Source organism: Lampris incognitus, chromosome 17 (assembly GCF_029633865.1).
Source record: "Lampris incognitus isolate fLamInc1 chromosome 17, fLamInc1.hap2, whole genome shotgun sequence".
Taxonomy (NCBI): Eukaryota; Metazoa; Chordata; class Actinopteri; order Lampriformes; family Lampridae; genus Lampris; species Lampris incognitus.
In genome coordinates this window covers 2,936,018-2,961,507 of record NC_079227.1, presented here as the reverse complement: position 1 = coordinate 2,961,507, position 25,490 = coordinate 2,936,018, and the positions used below count along the sequence as shown (strand labels likewise).

Here is a 25,490-nt window from a genome sequence, read left to right as displayed (position 1 = left end):
GGAGGCTCCGAGTTCTGAAGTCTGGAATTCCGTCGAGTCGTGGTCGAGGAAGTGAATTAAAAGGAATATTTTCTTTGACGACATCCTTTGAAAGTTTTCCGTTTTTAGTCGAGGCCTTTCCTTGTTTTTCCCGATTCGGGAAAAATAGAAGGAGTGTTTTCTTTTCCAAGAGTGTGTAATTTGGGCTAAGTTGGAGCTAGCGTTAGCTGCGTGCTGGGAATGCAGGCCATCAAGTGTGTGGTGGTGGGGGACGGGTGAGTTAACCTGCACGTCTGATCTGCTGCTGTTCTGACTCTCTTCCAGCTCCGGCAGCCGCAGCTCTCTCCCCCCGTCTCTCTCCCCGTCCCCCTCCCCGTCTCCGTGGCCTGTGGCGCGGCTGCGGACGCCTGGTTATTTAGCGGTGGTCCGTAAGTGGCTCGCTCGCTCGCTGGTGAATGTGCTAATGCGGAGTACTGACTGCTGTGACCCCATCTGGCTCAGCCGTTCAGTCAGTAGATCAATCAAAGTTTATTGATGTATTTTGTGAATTAAAATCAAATGCTGTGACCTTTACATTAACCGAATGTGTACTGATAGCGTGGAAAGCACAAGTAGAAAACGGAAAGGAAAGCTAAAAAAAATAGACCTCAATTAAACGGTGTGGGAGACGGATTAGCCAGCCCTCTCTGCACACCTGCCTGTCTGTGGTGCAGCAGAAGACCTGCCTGTCTGTGGTGCAGCAGAAGACCTGCCTGTCTGTGGTGCAGCAGAAGACCTGCCTGTCTGTGGTGCAGCAGAAGACCTGCCTGTCTGTGGTGCAGCAGAAGACCTGCCTGTCTGTGGTGCAGCAGAAGACCTGCCTGTCTGTGGTGCAGCAAAGGACCTGCCTGTCTGTGGTGCAGGAGAAGACCTGCCTGTCTGTGGTGCAGCAGAACACCTGCCTGTCTGTGGTGCAGCAGATGACCTGCTTGTCTGTGGTGCAGCAGAAGACCTGCCTGTCTGTGGTGCAGCAGAAGACCTGCCTGTCTGTGGTGCAGCAGAGGACCTGCTTGTCTGTGGTGCAGCAAAGGACCTGCCTGTCTGTGTTGCAGCAGAGGACCTGCCTGTCTGTGGTGCAGCAGAAGACCTGCCTGTCTGTGGTGCAGCAGAGGACCTGCCTGTCTGTGGTGCAGCAGAAGACCTGCCTGTCTGTGGTGCAGCAGAAGACCTGCCTGTCTGTGGTGCAGCAGAAGACCTGCCTGTCTGTGGTGCAGCAGAGGACCTGCCTGTCTGTGGTGCCGCACAAGACCTCGCTAACGTGCAGTTTGAGAAGCTAAAGCTAACTCACCTTTCAGAAACTGCTTGTTTACAGCTACATGCAGTAACGTAGCTAATGTAACTCTCATTGTGTGAGTTGTCGTACTGATCCACTTGTACCCTGCATGGGACGGGCAGCAGTATTAATGATGCCGCTCGACATTTTAGTCTCGCCCTTCATATTGTCATTCCAGGAACTATCCATTTGGAAATGTCAGATATGGTGGAGTGACATTGTTGTGTGTGACTATCTAGGTCAGGAGAATTACACTTGAACTGTTGTGATCCATTGACTAATGGTAAAGTCTGATCCATAACGATGTAGAGAAGTTAGAAAATATCAAGCTACAACATTTCAGTGTAATATACGCCATGCTATGATGTTTTCCCTGTAAATATCACTGAAGTATTTCCAGCTGTTTTTCTGTAGAGCTGCATTTGAAACGGAGTACAGCTGTTGCCACAGTGTAAACAAGTGAAAGGGAAACGGTGTGATGGTGAACCAGACTGTGGTCACTGCGTCCTCATTCTGTGTCCCTCCCTCTCTCCTGCCCTTCCTTCTCATCCCAGGGCTGTTGGTAAAACATGCCTGCTCATCAGCTACACCACCAACGCATTCCCTGGGGAGTATATCCCGACAGTGTAAGTCGATATCTCACACACACACACACACACACACACAACGCCTGAGCTCAGTTCTTGAACAGCTGTCTCTTGACTGACATAAGGACTCAGTTAGTATTTGGAAAGATGCCAGACAGCAGATAGCGCTGAACTCACTCCCTCACACTAAGCTCAGTAACCTTAACTTGATAACGTTTTTTTTCTCCAAATCTACAATCCTGAGCATTTATGTATAAACACATTTTCTTTTAAAATGTGCCTGTTTTGGTGGATTTAAGCCAGTAGCTAATCCATGAATATCTTAGTCATGGAGGCTTGAGTAGGATGTGATGTGGATGGTTGGTGTCTGGTAGGACTTCACCAGGAAACATGACAGAGTGCATGGTGTTTTCCGTCTTCATCGTAGCAGCCAGATGAGGAAGAATGCAGGTAGTATTGAAACTGAAAAAGGGAAGCTGTTGTGTCTAACCAGTAGATATGACAGAAGGGGACCTTTACCAACACATAGTACTCCATCAATAAGTACAACTCATGTTACCAACACTTACATAGGAGACAGACACACTGTTCAGATAAAATGATGATGCTTCAGGATTTATAACTTTAAAAAGTTGATAGAAACCGAAACTTGTTATTCTGTGTGGCGTCGGGGCCCATTTTTATTTTTCTCAAAATGTCTCCTTCCTTACAGCTTCGACAACTACTCTGCCAATGTGATGGTAGATGGGAAACCCGTGAACCTGGGCCTGTGGGATACAGCTGGACAGGAGGACTATGACAGACTTAGACCACTGTCCTACCCACAGACGGTATCAAGACACACACATGAGAACAGTAGCACTGAAAGCACGCTGTTGTTAACTAGTGTCATTCAACCAATGTCAGCGTGAACACCATTTGCTGCGGTCCACCCAGGAATGCCCGTCTTAACTTTCCAGTGTTGAACTTGAGCTATTCACCAGCCAGTCTGTGGCTGTCAAGAGAGTCTGTGTCCTTGGTATTTGTGCAGATATAATGTGAAGAGCTGAGAGGAGGTGAAAGGGACCCTGTCTGCCTTGTTTTTTAACAGACTAGCCTCTGTGCCTTGCTAAATGGTATACAAGGAACTGAAAGTGGGAATCGGTCCAAACCTGTTTTCAACCAGACTGGTGAATCAGGCCTGTTGTCTTATGTGCTGTCTGTTTAGATGTTGATGACTAGAGACTGAAATCTCGTTTGACTTGAAGCTTTCCAAGTAAAGGAAATCATAAGATTGATGACAAAGATATTGAAGGCAATTTTGAAACGGTTGATCATTTATTTTTGGTAAATAAGCGTTTCTCAGTGATTCTTCCTTCATGGATGAAGCTAACGTTGTGTCTCTACATCCCTCAGGATGTTTTCTTAATCTGTTTCTCTCTCGTGAGTCCGGCCTCCTTTGAAAACGTCCGCGCCAAGGTGAGAAATCCCTGCATTGTTCTGCCTCTGTGTCATGCTCGTAGACGTTCAGCTGAGTTTAAACAGGCGCCTGAACGTTTTCTCCATCCCCTCTCCTCCATCAGTGGTACCCTGAAGTGAGACACCACTGCCCCAACACGCCCATCATCCTGGTGGGAACCAAGTTGGATCTGAGAGACGACAAGGACACCATTGAAAAGCTAAAGGAGAAGAAGCTGGCCCCCATCACCTACCCCCAGGGCCTCGCCATGGCCAAAGAGATCGGTATGAGACAGCCCACATGATAATGGGTTAATTTTAAAGGACACCATTTACACTTCCCTTCAGTTACTGCTGTTATTTCCTTTTTTGGCTGCAAAGATGTTGTGATGGTTTCTTCTGGGACTTGCTTGATATCTTTATATGGGTGATGGAAGAAAAAATGTAAAAAAAAAAATAGTTGTTTCAACATGAACCCCAATACACAGATCACTTTGGTTTCACATAGCATTAGTCATGTATTACAGCATGGTAAAGGTGTAATATTTTATTCAGATCTGTAGTTTTGTTTCTGAGGGAAGGTTTTGTTTCCAGTCAGGGGAACTATCTTGAATTTTTCAAGTCATTGTGATTAAGTTGTATTTACAGAAATCATGCAGGTAATCCCTCACAGGTGGTTCATAAACTCAGTCAAAGACGACGAAGCTGTTTCAGCATCACAGGTCACCAGACAGCTTACCGGTTTTTCCTCCAGTGTGACTAAACCTGACCAGGAACACCCAGAGACCCACATGGCAGTAGTTCTCATGTGTGATCGTATGAATCAAGTTCAGCAGATTAAACTGATTATAGTATGGCTGTTGTTGTTGAACAAGTCTTGTCGGTCAGTAAACTTCCAAACGTACACTCTCTCTTTAGCTCTTGCTCTTTCGCTCTCTCTCTAGCTCTAGCCCTCTCTTTCTCTAGCTCTCTGTCGTAGTAAAGCTGGCATGTCTGGTTGAACAGCGATTATTTCCTTGTTGATTTGAGTTAATATCAGTTGGAAGGTCTTTCAAACGTCTGCCTCTCTCTCTCTCTCTCTCTCTCTCTCTCTCTCTCTCTCTCTCTCTCTCTCTCTCTCTCTCTCTCTCTCTCTCCCCCTCAGGAGCTGTAAAGTACCTTGAGTGCTCAGCCTTGACACAGCGCGGCCTTAAGACGGTGTTTGACGAAGCCATTAGGGCAGTTCTGTGCCCGCCGCCTGTCAAGAAGAGGAGGAAGAACAACTGCTCTCTTCTTTAATTCCAGCAGGCGGATGGTCTGAGCTCACCTGTTCAGAGGAGAGGAAGGTGGTGGTGGTGGTGATGATGGGAGACCCCTGCCCCTCCTCCAGGGATTTCCAGTTGACTCAGTTTCTTAGGTGCTGACGTTGGCTCAGGTCTGATAGATGTAAACAACACAGAACTGGTTCGGATGGACTTGTTTCTGTCTTGCTCACGTCTAACCCGGCCCGTGAGATCCACTCGTTGTGAATTAGGTAGGTCTGTGACGGGGTGGGGAGGGGGGTGATTGGGGATTTGGGGCTGGTGTCTAGAAGGAAGAGGAGGATTCTATGAAAGCATATGCATCCATATGTCATTTTTTTCTCTCTGGAATTGTAATAAGTACTACTTTGATATGATTGACTTTATCGTATATAACAACCCTAGCATTAACTCTCGTCAACCGTAAAGAGACAGCGGTCCTGCTACACTCATAACCCTACACTAAGAAATTCCTGCTGCCTTTTAAAAATCACTTTTCTTTCTCTTTTCCAAATCAAACTAATTGCTCCTTTTTCAGTTTCGTTTCCCTCTTCTTGAGCCCACTATGTTTACACATCTCCATTGTCTAGACTTGAGGCATTGCCAAAACCGGTCAGCACATTGTAGTCACTTCGTCTACACTAAAATGATCACCGGCGGTGTTGCTTTCTCCCCGCTGCTTGTTCTGTCGTGTACTTAATGTTTGACCAAGGTTTGTGAAGTTGGAGGAACAGTTTAAACTACGTGCGAAGAAGTTTTAAGCAATTCAAACCAGTAGTGTTGCAGTAGCTGCTGAGTTTCCTAATGGCTACCCGCTGAGGCTACCAGGACTTTAGAAACAGTCTGCTTGTTGAGGTGCATCTTTCTCTCATCTGCCGCTGCAGTCAGAACCCAGTATATATACACTCAAACATATAGCACACTAGATATCACATGCATAATGGCTCATGTTATTCCTAGGTAACTGAAAAGCTTTTAGATGAGTCTGAACATCTTTGTGCACATTGCCTCCCATCTCATTCTGTATTTGGATTGTCAAAGGTAAAACCATAGTATTCTAAGATTGTGTGTGTGTGTGTGTGTGTGTGTGTGTGTGTGTGTGTGTGTGTGTGTGTGTGTGAGTGAGAGAGAAAGCAAGCACAATGAGGGTTGCTGGAGAAACCCCTTTGAAAGACGGGGGTTTCTGTTGGCTACTAACCAACGCTGTTGATGTGTGTGTCTGTAGGCGACTTGCGACTGCCGTGTTGTCAGCCAGACATCTTTTACACATCCCTGTTATGTGGTTGTGACGTTAGCGTAAAGATGTCCACGTCGTCTGTCTCTGTAGAGATTGGACTCATTTGGTAGTTGTGGCCATATTCTTTTCCGGTTTCTTCCAGAACTGCCCCCAACATGGAAGTTTATAGAAAGACATCAAGGCTTTTAGCTCAGTATGTATGATGCTCTAACCGCTACCATGACGCTATCACGATGCTATCATGATGCTACCATGATGCTAGCACGATGCTACCATGACGCTATCAAGATGCTATCATGATGCTACCACGACGCTATCACGATGCTACCATGACGCTATCACGATGCTAGCACGACGCTACCATGATGCTATTACGACGCTATCATGACGCTATCAAGATGCTATCATGATGCTAACATGACGCTATCACGACGCTATCATGATGCTGCCATGACGCTATCATGATGCTATCACGACGCTATCAAGATGCTACCATGACGCTATCATGACGCTATCACGATGCTACCATGACGCTACCACGATGCTATCATGACGCTACCATGACGCTATCACGATGCTATCATGACGCTATCACGATGCTACCATGACACTATCACGATGCTACCATGACGCTACCACGATGCTATCACGATGCTATCATGACGCTATCATGACGCTATCATGATGCTACCATGACGCTACCATGACGCTATGTAACCATCTCACTTGTGACCCCCATCTGTTACTGTAAGTCGATAAGAATTTGTATTGGCATTCAGATGTTGCAACTGACTACAATGTCTTCGTCTGTTATACAACATACTGAACTTAAGCAGTGACGATTTTCGAAGTACAGAGTTCTTGTTTTTTATTATTTTGAAATGAGCAGTGATCAAAATAAATGGGTGGTCTGAGGAAGCATTGTAACTGATTCATTTTAGCTGTGTTTCAATGGCACAACAGAAGTACACACTTGATTTTATCTCCTTGCTAAATGTATTTTATTTTTGACATAATATAGTAGTAATCTGCTGAATTTTTTTAAAAAGCAAATAAAATTCATTTAAAATCATCTGCTGTCTTTCATTTCAGTGGACTGACCTGCACAGTAAAGGCACCTCCTCCCTGTGCAGGTCTTAATCTGGCACATCGGTTTATGGATAAGGAAGGTCTGTCATGAAAACAAGTTGAGATTGGGGGGGAAAGAGTCAGAGATCCTGCGAGGAGGCCTCCACTGTATGGAGGAGTTGATAGGGGCTCCTTTTTGGATCAGTATATAGACTTCTTCTCATTGTGATGTTAATTTAGTGAATCAAAAGCAAAAATGCAATTCAAGCCTCTTTAGATCTTCTCCATGGCCACTGGATCATCCAGTTTTCTTGACAGTTGGTCGGTTCTGGACTTCCACTGTTCAAACACCAGCTGAGCAGACACTGCGTCCTCTACTCCCATTCCTACAAACAAGACAACTGATAAAGCTGTGTGTCTGGACAGTAGACTTGCAAAGTCATCCTAAATCTCACAAGCTCAACTCAGAATGCTACGAGATTATCAGTATGGAAAGGATCCAATTAGAGTCGATTGAGCCCAGCAACCGGACGCTGGACCAATCAGCAACCTATGAGCAGCAGCAGTGCCGTATTTTGGAAACGACAATGTCTGCGCTAGGAGAGGTTAACATCATCACTACTATAGTTTTATCAGAGAGATTTACAAAGACTAGTTTACAGACATAAATATTTACATGGACTGACCTACTAGCGGTAGTAGTGTTTACTAGCAGACCATTATGTTCGGAAATGCAGCACTCTGGTCCACATAAAAACAATTCACATAGCATGACACAATTTGATCCCATCAACCACAAAAACTTGGAGGACATTATACAACATCTGAAATCCTCCTGCTGCCTTGATTTTCTGCCGACAGGCTTTTTCAAAAATGTTTCTAATTGCATGGCCACAGATCTACAATTGTCTGTATGTCTCTCAGGTTTCTTCCCACAGGCTCTGAAAACTGCAGTCAAGCTATCATTAAAAAAGAACAATCTAGTCACTTCACTAATGAACAATCATAGGCCCTTATCAAACCTGCTGTTTCTAAATAAAATCACTGAAAAAGCCGTTTTCTGGCAGGGGAGAAACGTCTTGGCAGTAAACAACAGTTTGTCTCCCGGTCAGGATTTCCACCAGACCACAGCACCGAGGCTGCTTTTGTTTAGGTCTTTAATGACATCCACTTCAACACAGACTAGCAGAATCTCAGTCATGGTATTATTGGATCTCAGTGCTGCATTTGACAGTCGACCGCAACATATTAGACCAACTGGAAAACTGGGTGGGACTTTCTTGCACAGATACTAAACTGGTTTGAATCCTACTTAAAGGACTGGCTACTTTGTGTCTACAGGTAATTACAAATCTGAGTGAAATTTTTTTTTTTAATTTGACACAGTCGACCACAGCATATTACTAGACCGACTGGAAAACTGGGTGGGGCTTTCTGGCACAGCACTAAACTGGTTTGAATCCTACTTAAAGGGCAGGGACTACTTTGTGTCTATAGGTAATTACAAATCTGAGCAGACAAAAACGACCTGTGGAGTTTCCCAAGGCTCCATTCTGGGGCCTCTGCTGTTTAACATCTATATGTTCCCACTAGTTCAGATTATGAAAAAAAAAACCTTTATCATAATTATGCAGACGACACACAGATTTACATAACCATATCACCAGGGGAGTCAGCCTACTATCATCTGAAGAATATATCAAGAATTAAAGGACTTATATCTCAGCAGGTTTTCGAAAAACTTGTCTATGCCTTTGTCTTCAGTCAACTCGACTACTGTAACGGCGTCTTTATGGGTCTCTCTATAAAATTAAAATAAAATTATGAAATAGCTGCAGCCGATTCAGAATGCTGCTGCTCATGTCATTACTTATGTCCTTACTTGCTCCAAAAAAGCGGATCACATCAGTCCAGTTTTGAGGTCTTTACGTTGGCTTCCTGTCCATCAAAGAATGGATTTTAAAACTCTGCTCTTGGTTTATAAAGCACTGAATGGTTTGTGGCCAAATTACATTTATTATCTTCTGCTACACTATGAACCATCCAGACCGCTCAGATCATCTGGGACAGGTCTGCTTTCTGTCCCCAGAGAAAACAAAACACGAAGAGGCAGCGCTCAGTTTTTATGCATGACATATCTGGAACAAACTCCCAGAAAACTGCAGGTCTGCTGCAACTCTCAGTTCTTTTAAATCAAGGCTGAAGACTTTCCTCTTTGCCGCTGCCTTTTATGAAACCAAATTTGATGATCTTACAGTGCGCTGTAACTTTTACTCTCCTGTTTTACGTCATGGCTTTTTTCTGTCTTTTTAATTGTATTTAAATGTCTTCATTGCCTTATGTTGCTTTTCTTGAGCCCTTTTATGTTTGATGTAAATCACTCTGAGTTGCCTTGTTGCTGAAGTGTGCGGTACAAATACATTTGCCTTGCCCTGCCCTGCCTTACCTTACGTCATGGCTTTATGGCTCTGACTGACTAAAGGATGATCCCATCTCCTGCAAAGACATTTTTTTCTTGACGACGCCCCTGTACAAACGAATGTCTATTCAGCCTCGAACCCTGAGAGAAACAATATTTGTAGGCTGGCTTTGCAAGGCTGCCCTAACAGTGGAATGAGCAAAATCTGTTTTTTCCTCCTTTTTCTACCCAAATGTACCTGGCCAATCACCCCGCTCTCCAAGCCGTCCCGGTCTCTGCTCCACCCCCTCTGCCGATCCGGGGAGGGCTGCAGACTACCACATGCCTCCTCCCATACATGTGGAGTCACCAGCCGCTTCTTTTCACCTGACAGTGAGGAGTTTCACCAGGGGGACGTAGTGTGTGGGAGGATCACGCTATTCCCCACAGTTCCCCCTCCCCCCACGAACAGGCGCCCCTGACTGACCAGAGGAGGCGCTAGTGCAGCAACCAGGACACATACCCACATTCGGCTTCCCACCCGCAGACACGGCCAGTTGTGTCTGTAGGGACGCCCGACCAAGCCGGAGGTAACACGGGGATTCGAACCGCCGACCCCTGTGTTGGTAGGCAACGGAATAGACCGGTGAAATCTGGTTTTACAGTTTTCCTATTGAACATGAATGGGTAAAGGATTTCTGAATGTTCAAGCCACTGGTTGTGGAATATCACAATGAGGTCTAACCAAGAGATTTGAATACTGTGGTCTTCTCTCTGTGAGCCGGTCTCGTTCCATGAAGAACCTCTCCGAGCTCCGCAAACACTTCTGCCTGAAGGAAGATAAAGAAAACCCACTTACAAATTCATTGCAACTGTGAAAATGTAAAAAAAAAAGTTCACAAAGAAACTGTTTTAAATCGACTAGTTACGTGTTGGGATGACCCATAACTAGTTATGTGCTGCCAGTTTGCAGCTTACAGTATAGTTTACATAGGTAGGCTGTATTATTAGTATTTTGTTGTCATTTGTATTGTTTAAACCACCTGTTCAAGTCAGTCCACCTCTGTGTATACTCCTTACAATACTCAGTATGAATGAGTAGTGTGTAGCAGTTACATATTTTCAGCAGGTTTTCTGATGTGAAGTTAGTTTTGCTCTTTGCAGTCTGTCAAAAAGAGGCAAGTTTTCTCTCAGGTATACTCTCTCTTTTACCCTGCAGCTTTCATTTTCTACTTTCGAGTCATGTTAGATCATTTGTGTTTTATGATCGCATCCCACCTGGTCAAATCTCTTGAATAAGCACACTCATTCTCCCCAAAACTCTAAACCGGATTCTGACTGACTCTTCTCAGCTAACAGATATCAGGAGTGGGTTTCAATGTGTATTTTTGACTGAAGGCAGGGTGTCTCTCAATGTCTGATGGGAAAGACTGTGCCACCCTGCCCTGCAGCCTTGAACTGCATTATGTTGATATAAAGAAAGCACTGAACATGCCAGATGTTAAAAGCTCTACTTCTTTCGGCTTGTTCCTTTTTTCTCAGGGGTTGTCACAGCGGATTTTATACTTTCCATCGATACCCTGTGAGGGTACAGCACCAATGGCGGCCATTGTTAACCTGGGCCTCGACCGATCTGGTATGATCTTGTCAATCTGCATACTGATTTTGCAAAATGTTTATGTCTGATGCCCTTCCTGACACAACTACTAACCCTATGGATGGGTTACGTTAAGAGCTCTACTGAGACACAAAAATGCAATCTGCCATGTTTCCTGTTCATCCTTGGAGTGAAACACACGGCAAGATCAAAATGTGTCCTGACGGTTGGAGCAGAATGACAAGACTTACCCCAGACAGAATCACGTCTCCAGACTCAGCCATGGCTCCCTCCCTGCTGTCTGTATACACCACCGCCTCCTTCATCAGCACATCGTCCAGCTCACGCCAGTCTGGCCTGCATGCTCCCACCGCTGCACAAACCATGCACAGGTAGAGATGGACAGAGAGGGAATGAGGGAATTAGGTGAGGAGGAGGGCCAAAACATGACCACTCACAGGTCCAGGTCAACTCCCAACAAGGGCACATGTCCAAGTCTGGGTAGATTAGATGGTTAGCAAACACTCAGTTCTCATAGTCAATGTGTTGAATGCAGGAGAAGTGGGCAGGAGTGAAGACCTGAGTGACTGAGAAAGGCCAAACTGTTATGGCCAGACTGGGTCAGAGCATCTCTGGAACGGCCAGGCTTGTGGGCTGCTCCCGCTCAGCAGTGGCAAGTACCTACCAACAGTTGTCTGAGGAAGGACAAACCACAAGGCTCAATGATGCGCAAGGGCAATGAAGGAACCGACAGAAGATCTGTGGCACAAGTCAGTTTCTTTTTTTCTTCCAAACTCTTTATTAATGTAATATTCAGCAACACGCCCACTGAAGTCCGCTCCAGTCACCTCTCTCTCCTCCTTGGGTACCCTCTCCACCACTTCATCCAACTCACTCCAGAATTCTTCTTTCTCTTCTATCTCACACCCAACTTGCGGGGCATGTGCGCTGATAACGTTCATCATCACACATAAAAGAATTCTTCAGTTTAAGCTCAGGAACTCTAAATTGCGGCCTGTCCAGGGTGTCTCCCCACCTGCCCCCCAGTGACTGCTGGGATATGCTCCAGCATCCCCACAACCCTGAGTAAGGATAAGCGGTTTGGATAATGGCTGGATGAATAAATTGCCTATTAAAGGGCAGACGTTGGCAGTCTCCATGTAAAACATGCGAGGAGTCAGAAGCGACACTGTTAGCGAGTCCGAGCATGCTCTTGTGATTTGCTTGGAAGGAGCGTGCCACAGACTGAGCAATCATCTTCACACAGATTTGGATTTGATTGTGTAGTTTAGTTTTAAGTTTCACAGATAGGCTGCTGCAGTACAGCGTGACACACTGAATGACTGATTTAAAAAACAGGAAAGTCATGTGGCGACTGGCTCTAAAAGATCTGAGTCTACGAAGAAAGTAAATGTGCTGCTGCATCGTCTTTCAAATACATTCTATGAGAAGTCCATCACAGGGTGGCATCTGTCGTAACGCCCAGGTATGGGTGACTCGTTTACTCTCAGACTTGTTTTATTTCTATGTTGGGATTTGTCACTGGAGGCAGCTGACAATCAGGAGGAAGGCCAAAAATAACTTCCTCTTTCTTCTTCTTTTTTTTTGGACCCCCCCCCCTTCCCATTCGTATCTGGCCAATTACCCCACTCTTCCGAGCCATCCCGGTCTCTGCTCCACCCCTTCTGCTGATCCGGGGAGGGCTGCACACTACCACATGCCTCCTCCCATACATGTGGAGTCACCAGCCGCTTCTTTTCACCTGACAGTGAGGAGTTTCACCAGGGGGACGTAGTGTGTGGGCGGACCACGCTATTCCCCCCAGTTCCCCCTCCTTCCCGAACAGGCGCCCCGACCGACCAGAGGAGGCGCTAGTGCAGCAACCAGGACACATACCCACATCCGGCTTCCCACCCGCAGACACGGCCATTGTGTCTGTAGAGACGCCCGACCAAGCTGGAGGTAACGTGGGGATTCGAACCGGCGATCCCCGTGTTGGTAGGCAATGGAATAGACTGCTACACTACCCGGACACCCCTTTCTTATTATTGTTGAAAATAAGAGCATTTTTATTACACAATTCAATTAGCCTGTCAACATTAAATTGGTAAAGTGTGGGATCATCGCTGCAGAGAGAGTAAGGTGGAGTCATCAGAGTATCTTAAAAGGACCTGGTTGGGCACAGAGGTGGTGCAATCTGCAGTGTACAATGTGAACAACACAGGTGAGCTAATGCAGGCTTGAGGTGCTGCAACATTAGTCCTGGTCATTTACCTTTACTAGCTGTATTCTGCTTGTGAGAAGAGAGTTTTGGATTGACCTGTAACTGAATCAGTTTGGACAGGACTAGACCAGGCTGAGTTGTATTAAATATACAGTGCATCTGGAAAGTATCCACACCCCTTCACTTTCCACACATGTTGTTATGTTACAGCCTTATTCCAAAATGGATTAAATTCCTTTTTTTCCTCATCAATCTACACATAATACCCCATAATGACAAAGTGAAAAAGGTTTTGTAGAAATTTTTGCAAATTTATTAAAAATAAAAAACTGAAATATTGCATGTACATAAGTATTCACAGCCTTTACTCAGTACTTGGTTGAGGCACCCTTGGCAGCGATTACAGCCTCAAGTCTTCTTGGGTATGAAGCTACAAGCTTGGCACACCTATATTTGGGGTATTTCTCCCATTCTTCTCTGCAGATCCTCTCCAGCTCTGTGAGGTTAGATGGGGAGCGTCGCTGCACAGCTATTTTCAGGTCTTTCCAGAGATGTTCAATGGGGTTCAAGTCTGGGCTCTGGCTGGGCCACTCAAGGACATTCACAGACTTGTCCCGAAGCCACTCCTTCGTTGTCTTGGCTGTGTGCTTGGGGTCATTGTCGTGTTGAAAGGTAAACCTTCGCCCCAGTCTGAGGTCCTGAGCGCTCTGGAGCAGGTTTTCATCAAGGATCTCCCTGTACTTTGCTCCATTCATCTTTCCCTCGATCCTGACTAGTCTCCCAGTTCCTGCCGCTGAAGAACATCCCCACAGCATGATGCTGCCACCACCATGCTTCACTGTAGGGATGGTATTAGCAAGGTGACGAGAGGTGCCTGGTTTCCTCCAGACGTGACGTTTGGCATTCAGGCCAAAGAGTTCAATCTTGGTTTCATCAGACCAGAGAATCTTGTTTCTCATGGTCTGAGAGTCCTTCAGGTGCTTTCTGGCAAACTCCAAGCGGGCTGTCATGTGCCTTTTACTGAGCAGAGGCTTCCGTCTGGCCACTTTACCATAAAGGCCTGATTGGTGGAGTGCTGCAGAGATGGTTGTCCTTCTGGAAGGTTCTCCCATCTCCACAGAGGAACGCTGGAGCTCTGTCAGAGTGACCATCGGGTTCTTGGTCACCTCCCTGACCAAGGCCCTTCTCCCCCGATTGCTCAGTTTGGCTGGGCGGCCAGCTCTAGGAAGAGTGCTGGTGGATCCAAACTTCTTCCAGTTACGAATGATGGAGACCACTGTGCTCTTCGGGACCTTCAAAGCTGTAGAAATGTTTTGTACCCTTCCCCAGATCTGTGCCTCGATACAATCCTGTCTCGGAGGTCCACAGACAATTCCTTTGACTTCATGGCTTGGTTTCTGCTCTTACATGCACTGTCAACAGTGGGACCTTATATAGACAGGTGTGTTCCTTTCCAAATCATGTCCAATCAATTGAATTTACTAGAGGTGGACTCCAATCAAGATGTAGAAACATCTCAAGGATGATCAGTGGAAACAGGATGAACCTGAGCTCAATTCTGAGTGTCATAGCAAAGGGTGTGAATACTTATGTACATGCAATATTTCAGATTAAATTTGCAAAAATTTCTACAAAACCTTTTTCATGTAGTCATTATGGGGTATTGTGTGTAGATTGATGAGAACAAAAAGGAATTTAATCCATGTTGGAATAAGGCTGTAACATAACAACATGTGGGGAAAGTGAAGGGGTGTGAATACTTTCTGGATGCACTGTACATATATATGTATATGTATGTATGTATATATATGTGTGTGTATATACTATACTATGCGTGTGTGTTTTTGGTGGTGTTGTTTTTAGGAGCTTTTAGATGAATGGTTTCTGTTGTGCTGCTGTGGGCCGGGAGGAGCAGCAGCTGTTTGTTATGTGCACACATACAAAAAGGAACAACAACAAATTAACTCTTCAATGTGACAATAACTCAATCACAATCACACACACTTTGTGTTTCATGTTGTTTCCCCAGCCCACAGCAGTGCCACACAAAAATAAACACACATCTGAACACTACAAGAACACACATACCCACACTAACACACATACCCACACTAACACACATTCCCAAACTAACACACATACCCACACTAACACACATACAGTTAAGGCCATAAGTATTTGGACAGTGCCAGAATATTTGTAATTTTGCCCCTGTACACTAACCCCACAGTGGATTTGAAATGAAGTAACCAATATGTGATTGAAGTGTGGACTTTCAGCTTTAATTTAAGGGGTTGGACAAAATTATTGCATTAACCGGGAGGAATTACAGCCAGTTTTATACATGGTCACCCCATTTTCAGAGGATCAAAAGTAATGGGACGCTTGACTAACAAGTGGCTTCATGGGCAAGTGAGACCTTTTCCATCATTAGTCCATGACAAATTAAGCAGATTAAAGGTCTGGAGTTTATTCCAAGTATTTACATTTGGGTTTGGTAGCTGTTCATGGGAACTCTCAACATGAAGTCCATAGAGGTGTCAATACAAGTGATGCAGGCCATCATTAGGCTGAAAAAGCAAAGGAAATCTATCAGATGGATAGTAAACACTTCAGGATTGGCCACATCAACATTTCGGTACACTCTTAAAAAAGAAAGAATGCACTGGTAAGCTCAGCAACACCAAAAGGCTTGGAAGACCACGGAGCACAGCTACAATGGATGATCGCAGAATTCTTTCCCTCGTGAAGACAAACACATTCCCAACATCTAGTGAAGTCAGAAACACCCTTGAGAGGTCGGCGTATCATTGACCAAGTCTATAATCAAGAGACGCCTGCATGAAAATAAATACGGAGGGTTTACGACAAGGTGAAAACCCCTGGTGTCACTTAAGAACGGGAAGGCCAGATTAGACTGTGTTTAAAAACACCTAAACACCTACCCAGCTCTGGAACAAGGTTCTTTGGACAGATGAAGCAATGATTAACTGGTACCAGAAGGATGGGAAGAGGAAAAGTGTGGAGAACAAAGGGAACAGCTCATGATTCGCAGCATACCATATCATCTGTCAGACATGGTGGAGGTAGTGTTATGAAATGGGCATGTATGGTTGCCAATGGAACTTAGTCATTGGTGTTTATTGATGATGTGACTACTGACAGAAGCAGCAGGATGGATTGTGATGTTTATAAGGATATACCATTTGCTCAGATTTAGTCAAATGTCACAAAACTGAGGACAGCGCTTCACACTGCAGATGGATAATGACATAAAACAAGCTGAGAAAGCAACCCAGGTGTCTCTCAAGGCAGAAAAGTGGAATATTCATCAGTGACCAAGTCAGTCACCTGACCTCAACCCAACTGAGCATGCTTTTCATTTGCTGAAGACCAAACTAACGGCCAAAAGACCCACAAACAACCAGCGACTGAAGGCAGCTGCCGTTAAGTCTTGGCAGAGCATTTCAAAGGAGGAAACTCAGAATTTGAAGATGTCGATGGGTTCCACACTTCAGACGGTCATTGCCTGCAAAGGATTTTCCTCCAAACATTAAATATAATTGTTATAATCGTAGTTATGTTTGTTTGTCCAATTACTTTTGAGCCTCTGAAAATGGGGTGAGCCTGTATATCCATGGCTGTAATTTCTGAACAGGTAATGCCATGTTTTTATCCAACCCCTTAAATTAAAGCTGAAAGTCTACTCTTCAATCACATCTCAAATACTTCATGTCAAACCCACTGTGGTGGGGTACAGGGGCAAAATTACAAATATTGTGTAACTGTCCAAATACTTATGGACCTAACTGTATCTAAACTAAACAAAAAAAATAAAATTAAATAAAATCCCTGTCCAGGAGAAGGAACGCCAGCCAGGATGACTGTCGGAACTGCCGGTCTGCATGGGCTAGCTGTTAGCTTAGCCTGCCCATTTCCGCGTCCTGTCAGACCACTCTTGGTGTTTCCTCTTCGGGCGCAGCTCCAGGCAGGGTCGTGGTCCCTGGGCCCACAGGACGCAGCAGACCGGGCTCTCCCAGCCAATCCAGCGCCAGCCCTTGCAGCCGTCAAACGAAGACAAACTTAAGACGCAAACGTGGACAAAGACACTGCATGGACGGTACTGGGTGAGGCCGCCGCAAACGCGAATTCACGCCGCCATCTTCCCACACTGGTACTGGGTGAGGCTGCCGCAAACGTGAAATTGCACCGCCATCTTCCCAAATAAACAACGTGTGTATTGTTCTCACCTGCCACGTGGGCTCCTGGTTTGACCCAGGCTCCGAAGACGACTGGCTGGGTGGCTCTGGTCACCGTCACAATGACGTCTGCTCCCCTCACCGCCTCCTCTGCAGACACACACAGCTTCACAGAGCCTCCAACAGAGCGGTTGAACCGCTCTCCTCTCTCTCTACTCCTGCTCCACACACGCACCTGCAGAGGAGATTCGGCACGTCACATCACCTGTCTTTGTTTTATTTGACTTGTCAGTGTGGGGTCACATGACCAGCAGCCACTGGGGAAAAAGAACACATATGTGCCACGTTTTTCAAAGTTGTGATGGTTCAAATTAATGCACGCTTGTTTAAAACTGCTTGTAGAATAAATACACTTCTAGTTGTATTTATACTGCAGCCTGTGTACCTCTTTAAATGAAAACATTTCCGTGAAGGCGTTGTAGTGGCTGAGGGCCTGGTTCCCGGTGCCAAGGATGGCCAACACCTCCGCTCCAGCCGGCATCAGCAACTGGACATCCGAGATAAGGGTCATGTTATTTAAAGAAGACAGAACTCAAGAGTCCATTAAAACAAATTCAGGTCGTCCGGGTAGTGTGGCAGTCTATTTCATTGCCTACCAACACGGGGATCGGCGGTTCGAATCCCCGTGTTGCCTCCGGCTTGGTCGGGTCTCCCTACAGACACAATCGGCACTGTGCATAACTGCAGTCCTCTGACTTCCGGTTTCTACTGCAGCGGTCATACCAGTTTCCTGTTTGTTGGCGTTTACTATTGACAATGGCACATTTTTGGTGATGCCTGCAAGATTTACCATGGACACATGTCAACGACAGGCACACAACTGTCCACACACTTTCACCTGCACCTACCAGCAGACTTTCACCTGCACCTACCAGCAGACTCTCACCTGCACCTACCAGCAAACTCTCACCTGCACCTACCAGCAAACTCTCACCTGCACCTACCAGCAAACTCTCACCGGCACCTACCAGCAAACTCTCACCTGCACCTACCAACAAACTCTCACCTGCACCTACCAGCAAACTCTCACCTGCACCTACCAGCAAACTCTCACCTGCACCTACCAGCAAACTCTCACCTGCACCTACCAGCAAACTCTCACCTGCACCTACCAGCAAACTCTCACCTGCACCTACCAGCAAACTCTCACCTGCACTTACCAGCAAACTCTCACCTGCACCTACCAGCAAACTCTCACCTGCATCTACCAGCAAACTCTCACCTGCACCTACCAGCAAACTCTCACCTGCATCTACCAGCAAACTCTCACCTGCACCTACCAGCAAACGGGTGAAAAGTTTCAAGTTGTACATATGAAGTTACGTCCACAATTCTGTCTGTCTGCTCAGCCTCATCATTGTGGACGTAACTTGATATTTACAACTTGAAACTTTTCACCCGTTTGCTGGTAGATGCAGGTGAGAGTTTGCTGGTAGGTGCAGGTGAGAGTTTGCTGGTAGGTGCAGGTGAGAGTTTGCTGGTAGGTGCAGGTGAAAGTGTGCTGGTAGGTGCAGGTGAGAGTTTGCTGGTAGGTGCAGGTGAGAGTTTGCTGGTAGGTGCAGGTGAGAGTTTGCTGGTAGGTGCAGGTGAGAGTTTGCTGGTAGGTGCAGGTGAGAGTCTGCTGGTAGGTGCAGGTGAGAGTTTACTGGTAGGTGCAGGTGAGAGTTTGCTGGTAGGTGCAGGTGAGAGTTTGCTGGTAGGTGCAGGTGAGAGTTTGCTGGTAGGTGCAGGTGAGAGTTTGCTGGTAGGTGCAGGTGAGAGTCTGCTGGTAGGTGCAGGTGAGAGTTTGCTGGTAGGTGCAGGTGAGAGTGTGCTGGTAGGTGCAGGTGAAAGTGTGCTGGTAGGTGCAGGTGAAAGTCTGCTGGTAGGTGCAGGTGAGAGTGTGCTGGTAGGTGCAGGTGAGAGTTTGCTGGTAGGTGAAGGTGAAAGTTTGCTGGTAGGTGCAGGTGAGAGTTTGCTGGTAGGTGAAGGTGAGAGTTTGCTGGTAGGTGAAGGTGAAAGTTTGCTGGTAGGTGCAGGTGAGAGTTTGCTGGTAGGTGCAGGTGAGAGTGTGCTGGTAGGTGCAGGTGAAAGTGTGCTGGTAGATGCAGGTGAGAGTGTGCTGGTAGGTGCAGGTGAAAGTGTGCTGGTAGATGCAGGTGAGAGTGTGCTGGTAGGTGAAGGTGAGAGTGTGCTGGTAGGTGCAGGTGAGAGTGTGCTGGTAGGTGCAGGTGAGAGTGTGCTGGTAGGTGCAGGTGAAAGTGTGTTGGTAGGTGCAGGTGAAAGTCTGCTGGTAGGTGCAGGTGAGAGTTTGCTGGTAGGTGCAGGTGAGAGTTTGCTGGTAGGTGCAGGTGAGAGTTTGCTGGTAGGTGCAGGTGAGAGTTTGCTGGTAGGTGCAGGTGAAAGTGTGCTGGTAGGTGCAGGTGAAGGTGCGCTGGTAGGTGCAGGTGAAAGTGTGCTGGTAGGTGCAGGTGAGAGTGTGCTGGTAGGTGCAGGTGAAAGTGTGTTGGTAGGTGCAGGTGAAAGTCTGCTGGTAGGTGCAGGTGAGAGTTTGCTGGTAGGTGAAGGTGAAAGTTTGCTGGTAGGTGCAGGTGAGAGTTTGCTGGTAGGTGCAGGTGAAAGTGTGCTGGTAGGTGCAGGTGAAAGTGTGTGGGCAGTTGTGTGTGTATCGTTGACATGTATCCATGGTAAATCTTGCAGGCATCACCAAAAATGTGCCACTGTCAATAGCACATACCAACAAACAGGACATTGGAATGACAGCTGCAGTAGAAACCGGAAGTCAGTGGGTGGGAAGCCAGATGTGGGTATGTGTCCTGGTCGCTGCACTAGCGCCTCCTCTGGTTGGTCAAAGAATAGCGTGATCCTCCCACGCGCTACGTCCCCCTGGTGAAACTCCTCACTGTCAGGTGAAAAGAAGCGGCTGGTGACTCCACATGTATGGGAGGAGGCATGTGGTAGTCTGCAGACCTCCCCGGATCAGCGGAGGGGGTGGAGCAGAGACCGGGACGGCTCGGAAGAGTGGGGTAATTGGCTGGGTACAATTGGGGAGAAAAACGGGGGGAAAACAATAAGAAGAAGAAGAAAGAGGAAGTTAATTTTGGCCTTCCTCCTGATTGTCAGCTGCCTCAAATGACAAATCCCAACATAGAAATAAAACTAGTCTGAGACACAACTGGGGAGAAAAAGGGGGAAAATTACAAAAAACAAAAACCAAATTCGGAGAGAGAGCAGAAGGAAGTGTGCACATGAGGGCTTTACACTGATGAGACTGTAAACGTCATAAACACGTAATTCAGAAAGTACAAAGAATAGCTTCTAGAGTCTATGGACCTGAAAAAGATGAAAAGACGTGTTTAACTGGCGTCACTTCCTTTCCCTCCTCGTATCGCTGTGTGTGTACACACACGTAGCCTCTGAGATTGTCTTGTAATTATGCTTAAACACTTTGTGTTTCTGTGTTTGATTGTTGTATTAAATTCCTTGTCTCGCTCAAGTCCTTGTACGTGGATTCCCTGTTGGTGATCAAGCAAAACCTCAACATGCGCAGGAGTCAGGAGGAGTCAACATGCACAGGAGTCAGGAGGGACAGGAGTCAGGAGGAGTCAACATGCACAGGAGTCAGGAGGGACAGGAGTCAGGAGGGACAGGAGTCTGGAGGAGTCAACATGCACAGGAGTCAGGAGGAGTCAACATGCACAAGAGTCAGGAGGGACAGGAGTCAGGAGGAGTCAACATGCACAGGAGTCAGGAGGGACAGGAGTCAGGAGGAGTCAACATGCACAGGAGTCAGGAGGGACAGGAGTCAGGAGGAGTCAACATGCACAGGAGTCAGGAGGGACAGGAGTCAGGAGGAGTCAACATGCACAGGAGTCAGGAGGGACAGGAGTCAGGAGGGACAGGAGTCAGAAGGAGTCAACATGCACAAGAGTCAGGAGGGACAGGAGTCAGGAGGAGTCAACATGCACAAGAGTCAGGAGTGACAGGAGTCAGGAGGAGTCAACATGCACAGGAGTCAGGAGGGACAGGAGTCAGGAGGAGTCAACATGCACAGGAGTCAGGAGGGACAGGAGTCAGGAGGAGTCAACATGCACAGGAGTCAGGAGGGACAGGAGTCAGGAGGAGTCAACATGCACAAGAGTCAGGAGGGACAGGAGTCAGGGGGAGTCAGGAGGGACAGGAGTCAGGAGGAGTCAACATGCACAGGAGTCAGGAGGAGTCAGCATGCACAGGAGTCAGGAGGGACAGGAGTCAGGGGGAGTCAGGAGGGACAGGAGTCAGGAGGAGTCAACATGCACAGGAGTCAGGAGGGACAGGAGTCAGGAGGAGTCAACATGCACAGGAGTCAGGAGGGACAGGAGTCAGGAGGAGTCAACATGCACAGGAGTCAGGAGGGACAGGAGTCAGGAGGAGTCAACATGCACAAGAGTCAGGAGGGACAGGAGTCAGGGGGAGTCAGGAGGGACAGGAGTCAGGAGGAGTCAACATGCACAGGAGTCAGGAGGAGTCAGCATGCACAGGAGTCAGGAGGGACAGGAGTCAGGGGGAGTCAGGAGGGACAGGAGTCAGGAGGAGTCAACATGCACAGGAGTCAGGAGGGACAGGAGTCAGGAGGAGTCAACATGCACAGGAGTCAGGAGGGACAGGAGTCAGGAGGAGTCAACATGCACAGGAGTCAGGAGGGACAGGAGTCAGGAGGAGTCAACATGCACAAGAGTCAGGAGGGACAGGAGTCAGGGGGAGTCAGGAGGGACAGGAGTCAGGAGGAGTCAACATGCACAGGAGTCAGGAGGAGTCAGCATGCACAGGAGTCAGGAGGGACAGGTGTCAGGGGGAGTCAGGAGGGACAGGAGTCAGGAGGAGTCAACATGCAGAGGAGTCAGCATGCACAGGAGTCAGGAGGGACAGGAGTCGGGGGAGTCAGGAGGGACAGGAGTCAGGAGGGGCAGTTATCCTCCTGAATGGATAGCAGGGGTTCCCGCCCTTTTCTCCCCAATTGTACCTGGCTAATTACCCCACTCTCCCGAGCCGTCCCGGTCTCTGCTCCACCCCCTCTGCTGATCCAGGAGGGCTGCACACTACCACATGCCTCCTCCCATACATGTGGAGTCACCAGCCGCTTCTTTTCCCCTGACAGTGAGGAGTTTCACCAGGGGGACGTAGCGTGTGGGAGGATCACGCTACTCCCCCCAGTTCTCCCTCCCCCCCGAACAGGCGCCCTGACCGACCAGAGGAGGCGCTAGTGCAGCGACCAGGACACATACCCACATCCGGCTTCCCACCCACAAACACAGCCAATTGTGTCTGTAGGGACGCCCGACCAAGCTGGAGGTAACATGGGGATTCGAACCGCCGATTCCCATGTTGGTAGACAATGGAACAGACCACTATGCTACCTGGACACCCCAAAACCAGCTGGTTTCTTATATACAGTATTCACATGTAGTGTTTCACTGCTCCATCAGACAGAAGGACCTGGACAGGGACAGGAGGGTGGACCTCTCAGAGGAACAGCACTGGGAAAGGATGAACGACTCAAAACGGACGTCTTACTTTGGCCGAGATGGCGGAGGCTGCAGCAGTCCTCATGGCTGTGATGACCTCTCCATCCATGACCTGCAGGGTGGTGACATGATGATTTGTTCTGGAGCTTCTTCGTTCCTCCTCAGTCTAAACAGCCCTATCTCATAATGGACGGACCTTCAGGACTTCCACAACAGTAAATCAGGACATCTTGAAGTGCCCAATTCCATGATCATGCAAATGAGCCCAAGTCCTTCAGACATGCTGCAGAAGTAAAACAAGCTGTCTGCTCCATCAGGAGTACCACTTCCTTCCTTAGAAAATAACTCTAGAGATGTACTTCTCACTCGTGGTTTTTACTGAACAACGTTCCACTATTCATCCTTCCCTCGTTTCCTTGCTTCGCTCTATTTAGCTGCCGAGTTCCGAGTCTTTCTTTCACTGGTGCTCACAGTGATTATTTGTTCAGCATTTTGTGACTGTTTTGAGAAACTGCATTTAGAAAAAGTCATGATCATTATACAGCAGTGTTCTCTTTCAGCGTACTCACAGCTTTGACGTTCCCAAGCTCCGGATCAAACAGCAGGACTGTGGACTGCGTGGACGGCAGCGCCGAGCCGTCCTCCCTGTTGTAGAAACACACCAGCTTTGTGCACAGAAGTCCATCACGCTCCACGTATGCAGGCATCACTCCCAAAAACCTGTCAGATGAAAAACACAAAGTCTCGTCAGTAAGACAGTGAGAGTAGGGTGCAGGTGGAGGAGAGCCTGGAGAGGTGGAGGTATGCACTGGAGAGAAGAGGAATGAAAGTCAGTAGGAGCAAGACGGAATACCTATGTGTGAATGAGAGGGAGGACAGTGGAATGGTGAGGATGCAAGGAGTGGAGGTGATGAAGGTGTATGAGTTTAAATACTTGGGATCAACTGTCCAAAGTAATGGGGAGTGTAGAAGAGAGGTGGAGAAGAGAGTGCAGGCAGGGTGGAGTGGGTGGAGAAGAGTGTCAGGAGTGATGTGTGACAGAAGGGTACCAGCAAGAGTTAAAGGGAAGGTTTACAAGATGGTAGTGAGACCAGCTATGTGATATGGTTTGGAGACGGTGGTACTGATGAAAAGACAGGAGGAGGAGCTGGAGGTGGCAGAGATGAAGATGATAAGATTTTCACTGGGAGTGATGAAGAAGGACAGGATTAGGAACGAGTATATTAGAGGGACAGCTCAGGTTGGACGGTTTGGAGACAAAGCAAGAGAGGCAAGATGGAGATGGTGTGGACATGTGTGGAGGAGAGATGCTGGGTATACTGGGAGAAGGATGCTGAATATGGAGCTGCCAGGGAAGAGGAGAAGAGGAAGGCCAAAGAGGAGGTTTGTGGATGTGGTGAGGGAGGACATGCAGGTAGCTGGTGTGACAGAGGAAGATGCAGAGGACAGGAAGAGATGGAAACAGATGATCCGCTGTGGCGCCCCCTAACGGGAGCAGCTGAGAGTAGTTGTAATAGTAGTAGTAGTAGTAGTAGTAGTAGTAAGTAAAAAGATGCTAAACTGATTCACAGTGATCATCATTATTGAACCAAGCACCAATATGTGTAATATTGTCAGAAAACCATTCATGTGTTTATGTATATGTACGTGGACTGCATTTATATAGCGCTTTTCTAGTCTAGTGACCACTCAAAGCTATTGTTAATAGCTTTTCACATAATTAATAATATATTAATAGAATAATATAATGAAATTAATTTTCATATATTAATATGATGATATAATAAAATCATAGTTTCATTTGCAATATATTATTCTATGCATCTTCCCAGTGAAGTACAGCAGTCTGTGTATCAGTGGTACTCATTATGTGTCATAACGTGTACGCAGGTTTTCCTCTCTGCACTTCATCGGGTTTGTCTGGCTGGAGGAGGCTGAAGGAGGCTGAAGGAGACTGGAGGAGGCTGAAGGAGGCTGAAGGAGGCTGAAGTTTGCACATCAGGGAAATCAGAAGAGGTGTTGGAATGAAACCTGCATCCGGTACATTCTATAGCAACTCCATTTTTGTATAATTTTTATATTGGTTATGTTATACTTTTATAATTTTACAGTTTTTCTTTCATGAGCTTATTTTCATTATTTGCATCACAAGCCTTGCTTTATGGACTCTAGTTGTCTTGTGACTCTGCTGCTGCGCACGGCAGCTTGTAGCGTTGTTTAGACACGAACAGAGTTCATGATCGTTCTTGTTATTATGACAAGTGTGTTGACTCGGTGTGCTGAAGACTCGCCAGCCCTCACACACACACACACACACACACACACACACACACACACACACACACACACACACACACACACATACACACACACACACAGGTGGGTCGACCAACCACAGGACGCGTCCGGAGCTCCCTGCTCCCGGCGGCGGTGGCGGCCCGGCAGCCTACCCGTTATGCTTCTGCAGAGGGACGCAGCTGCGCAGCGGCTGCAGCACTTCTGCGCCGGCGCGGCTGGAAAACCTGACGAGCGCTTCCTCCAGGCGAGGCATCAGGTCTGCGAACCGCAACACACCCTCACATCCGGACCTGCTGACGAACACGGGGGCCTCGGCCATGGCTGCCACCGC

At 47.2% G+C, this 25,490-nt stretch overlaps 2 protein-coding genes across 2 annotated transcripts; one reads left to right on the top strand and one right to left on the bottom strand.

Annotated features, from left to right (window-relative positions):
* rac1a (Rac family small GTPase 1a) lies at positions 1-6,904 on the top strand. Its single transcript, XM_056297802.1, has 6 exons — positions 1-254; positions 1,846-1,917; positions 2,591-2,708; positions 3,274-3,336; positions 3,441-3,600; positions 4,460-6,904. The coding sequence occupies exons 1-6, from the start codon at positions 220-222 to the stop codon at positions 4,591-4,593; spliced, it is 582 nt and encodes a 193-aa protein (XP_056153777.1). The 5' UTR covers positions 1-219; the 3' UTR covers positions 4,594-6,904.
* On the bottom strand, positions 6,810-25,490 carry crym (crystallin, mu). The gene is made up of 8 exons (XM_056297801.1): positions 25,312-25,490; positions 23,431-23,581; positions 22,911-22,973; positions 17,764-17,865; positions 17,370-17,553; positions 11,147-11,268; positions 10,044-10,128; positions 6,810-7,286 (listed from the first exon to the last, which is right to left on the bottom strand). Exons 1-8 carry the CDS (start codon positions 25,476-25,478, stop codon positions 7,174-7,176), a joined length of 987 nt encoding a protein of 328 aa, XP_056153776.1. The 5' UTR covers positions 25,479-25,490; the 3' UTR covers positions 6,810-7,173.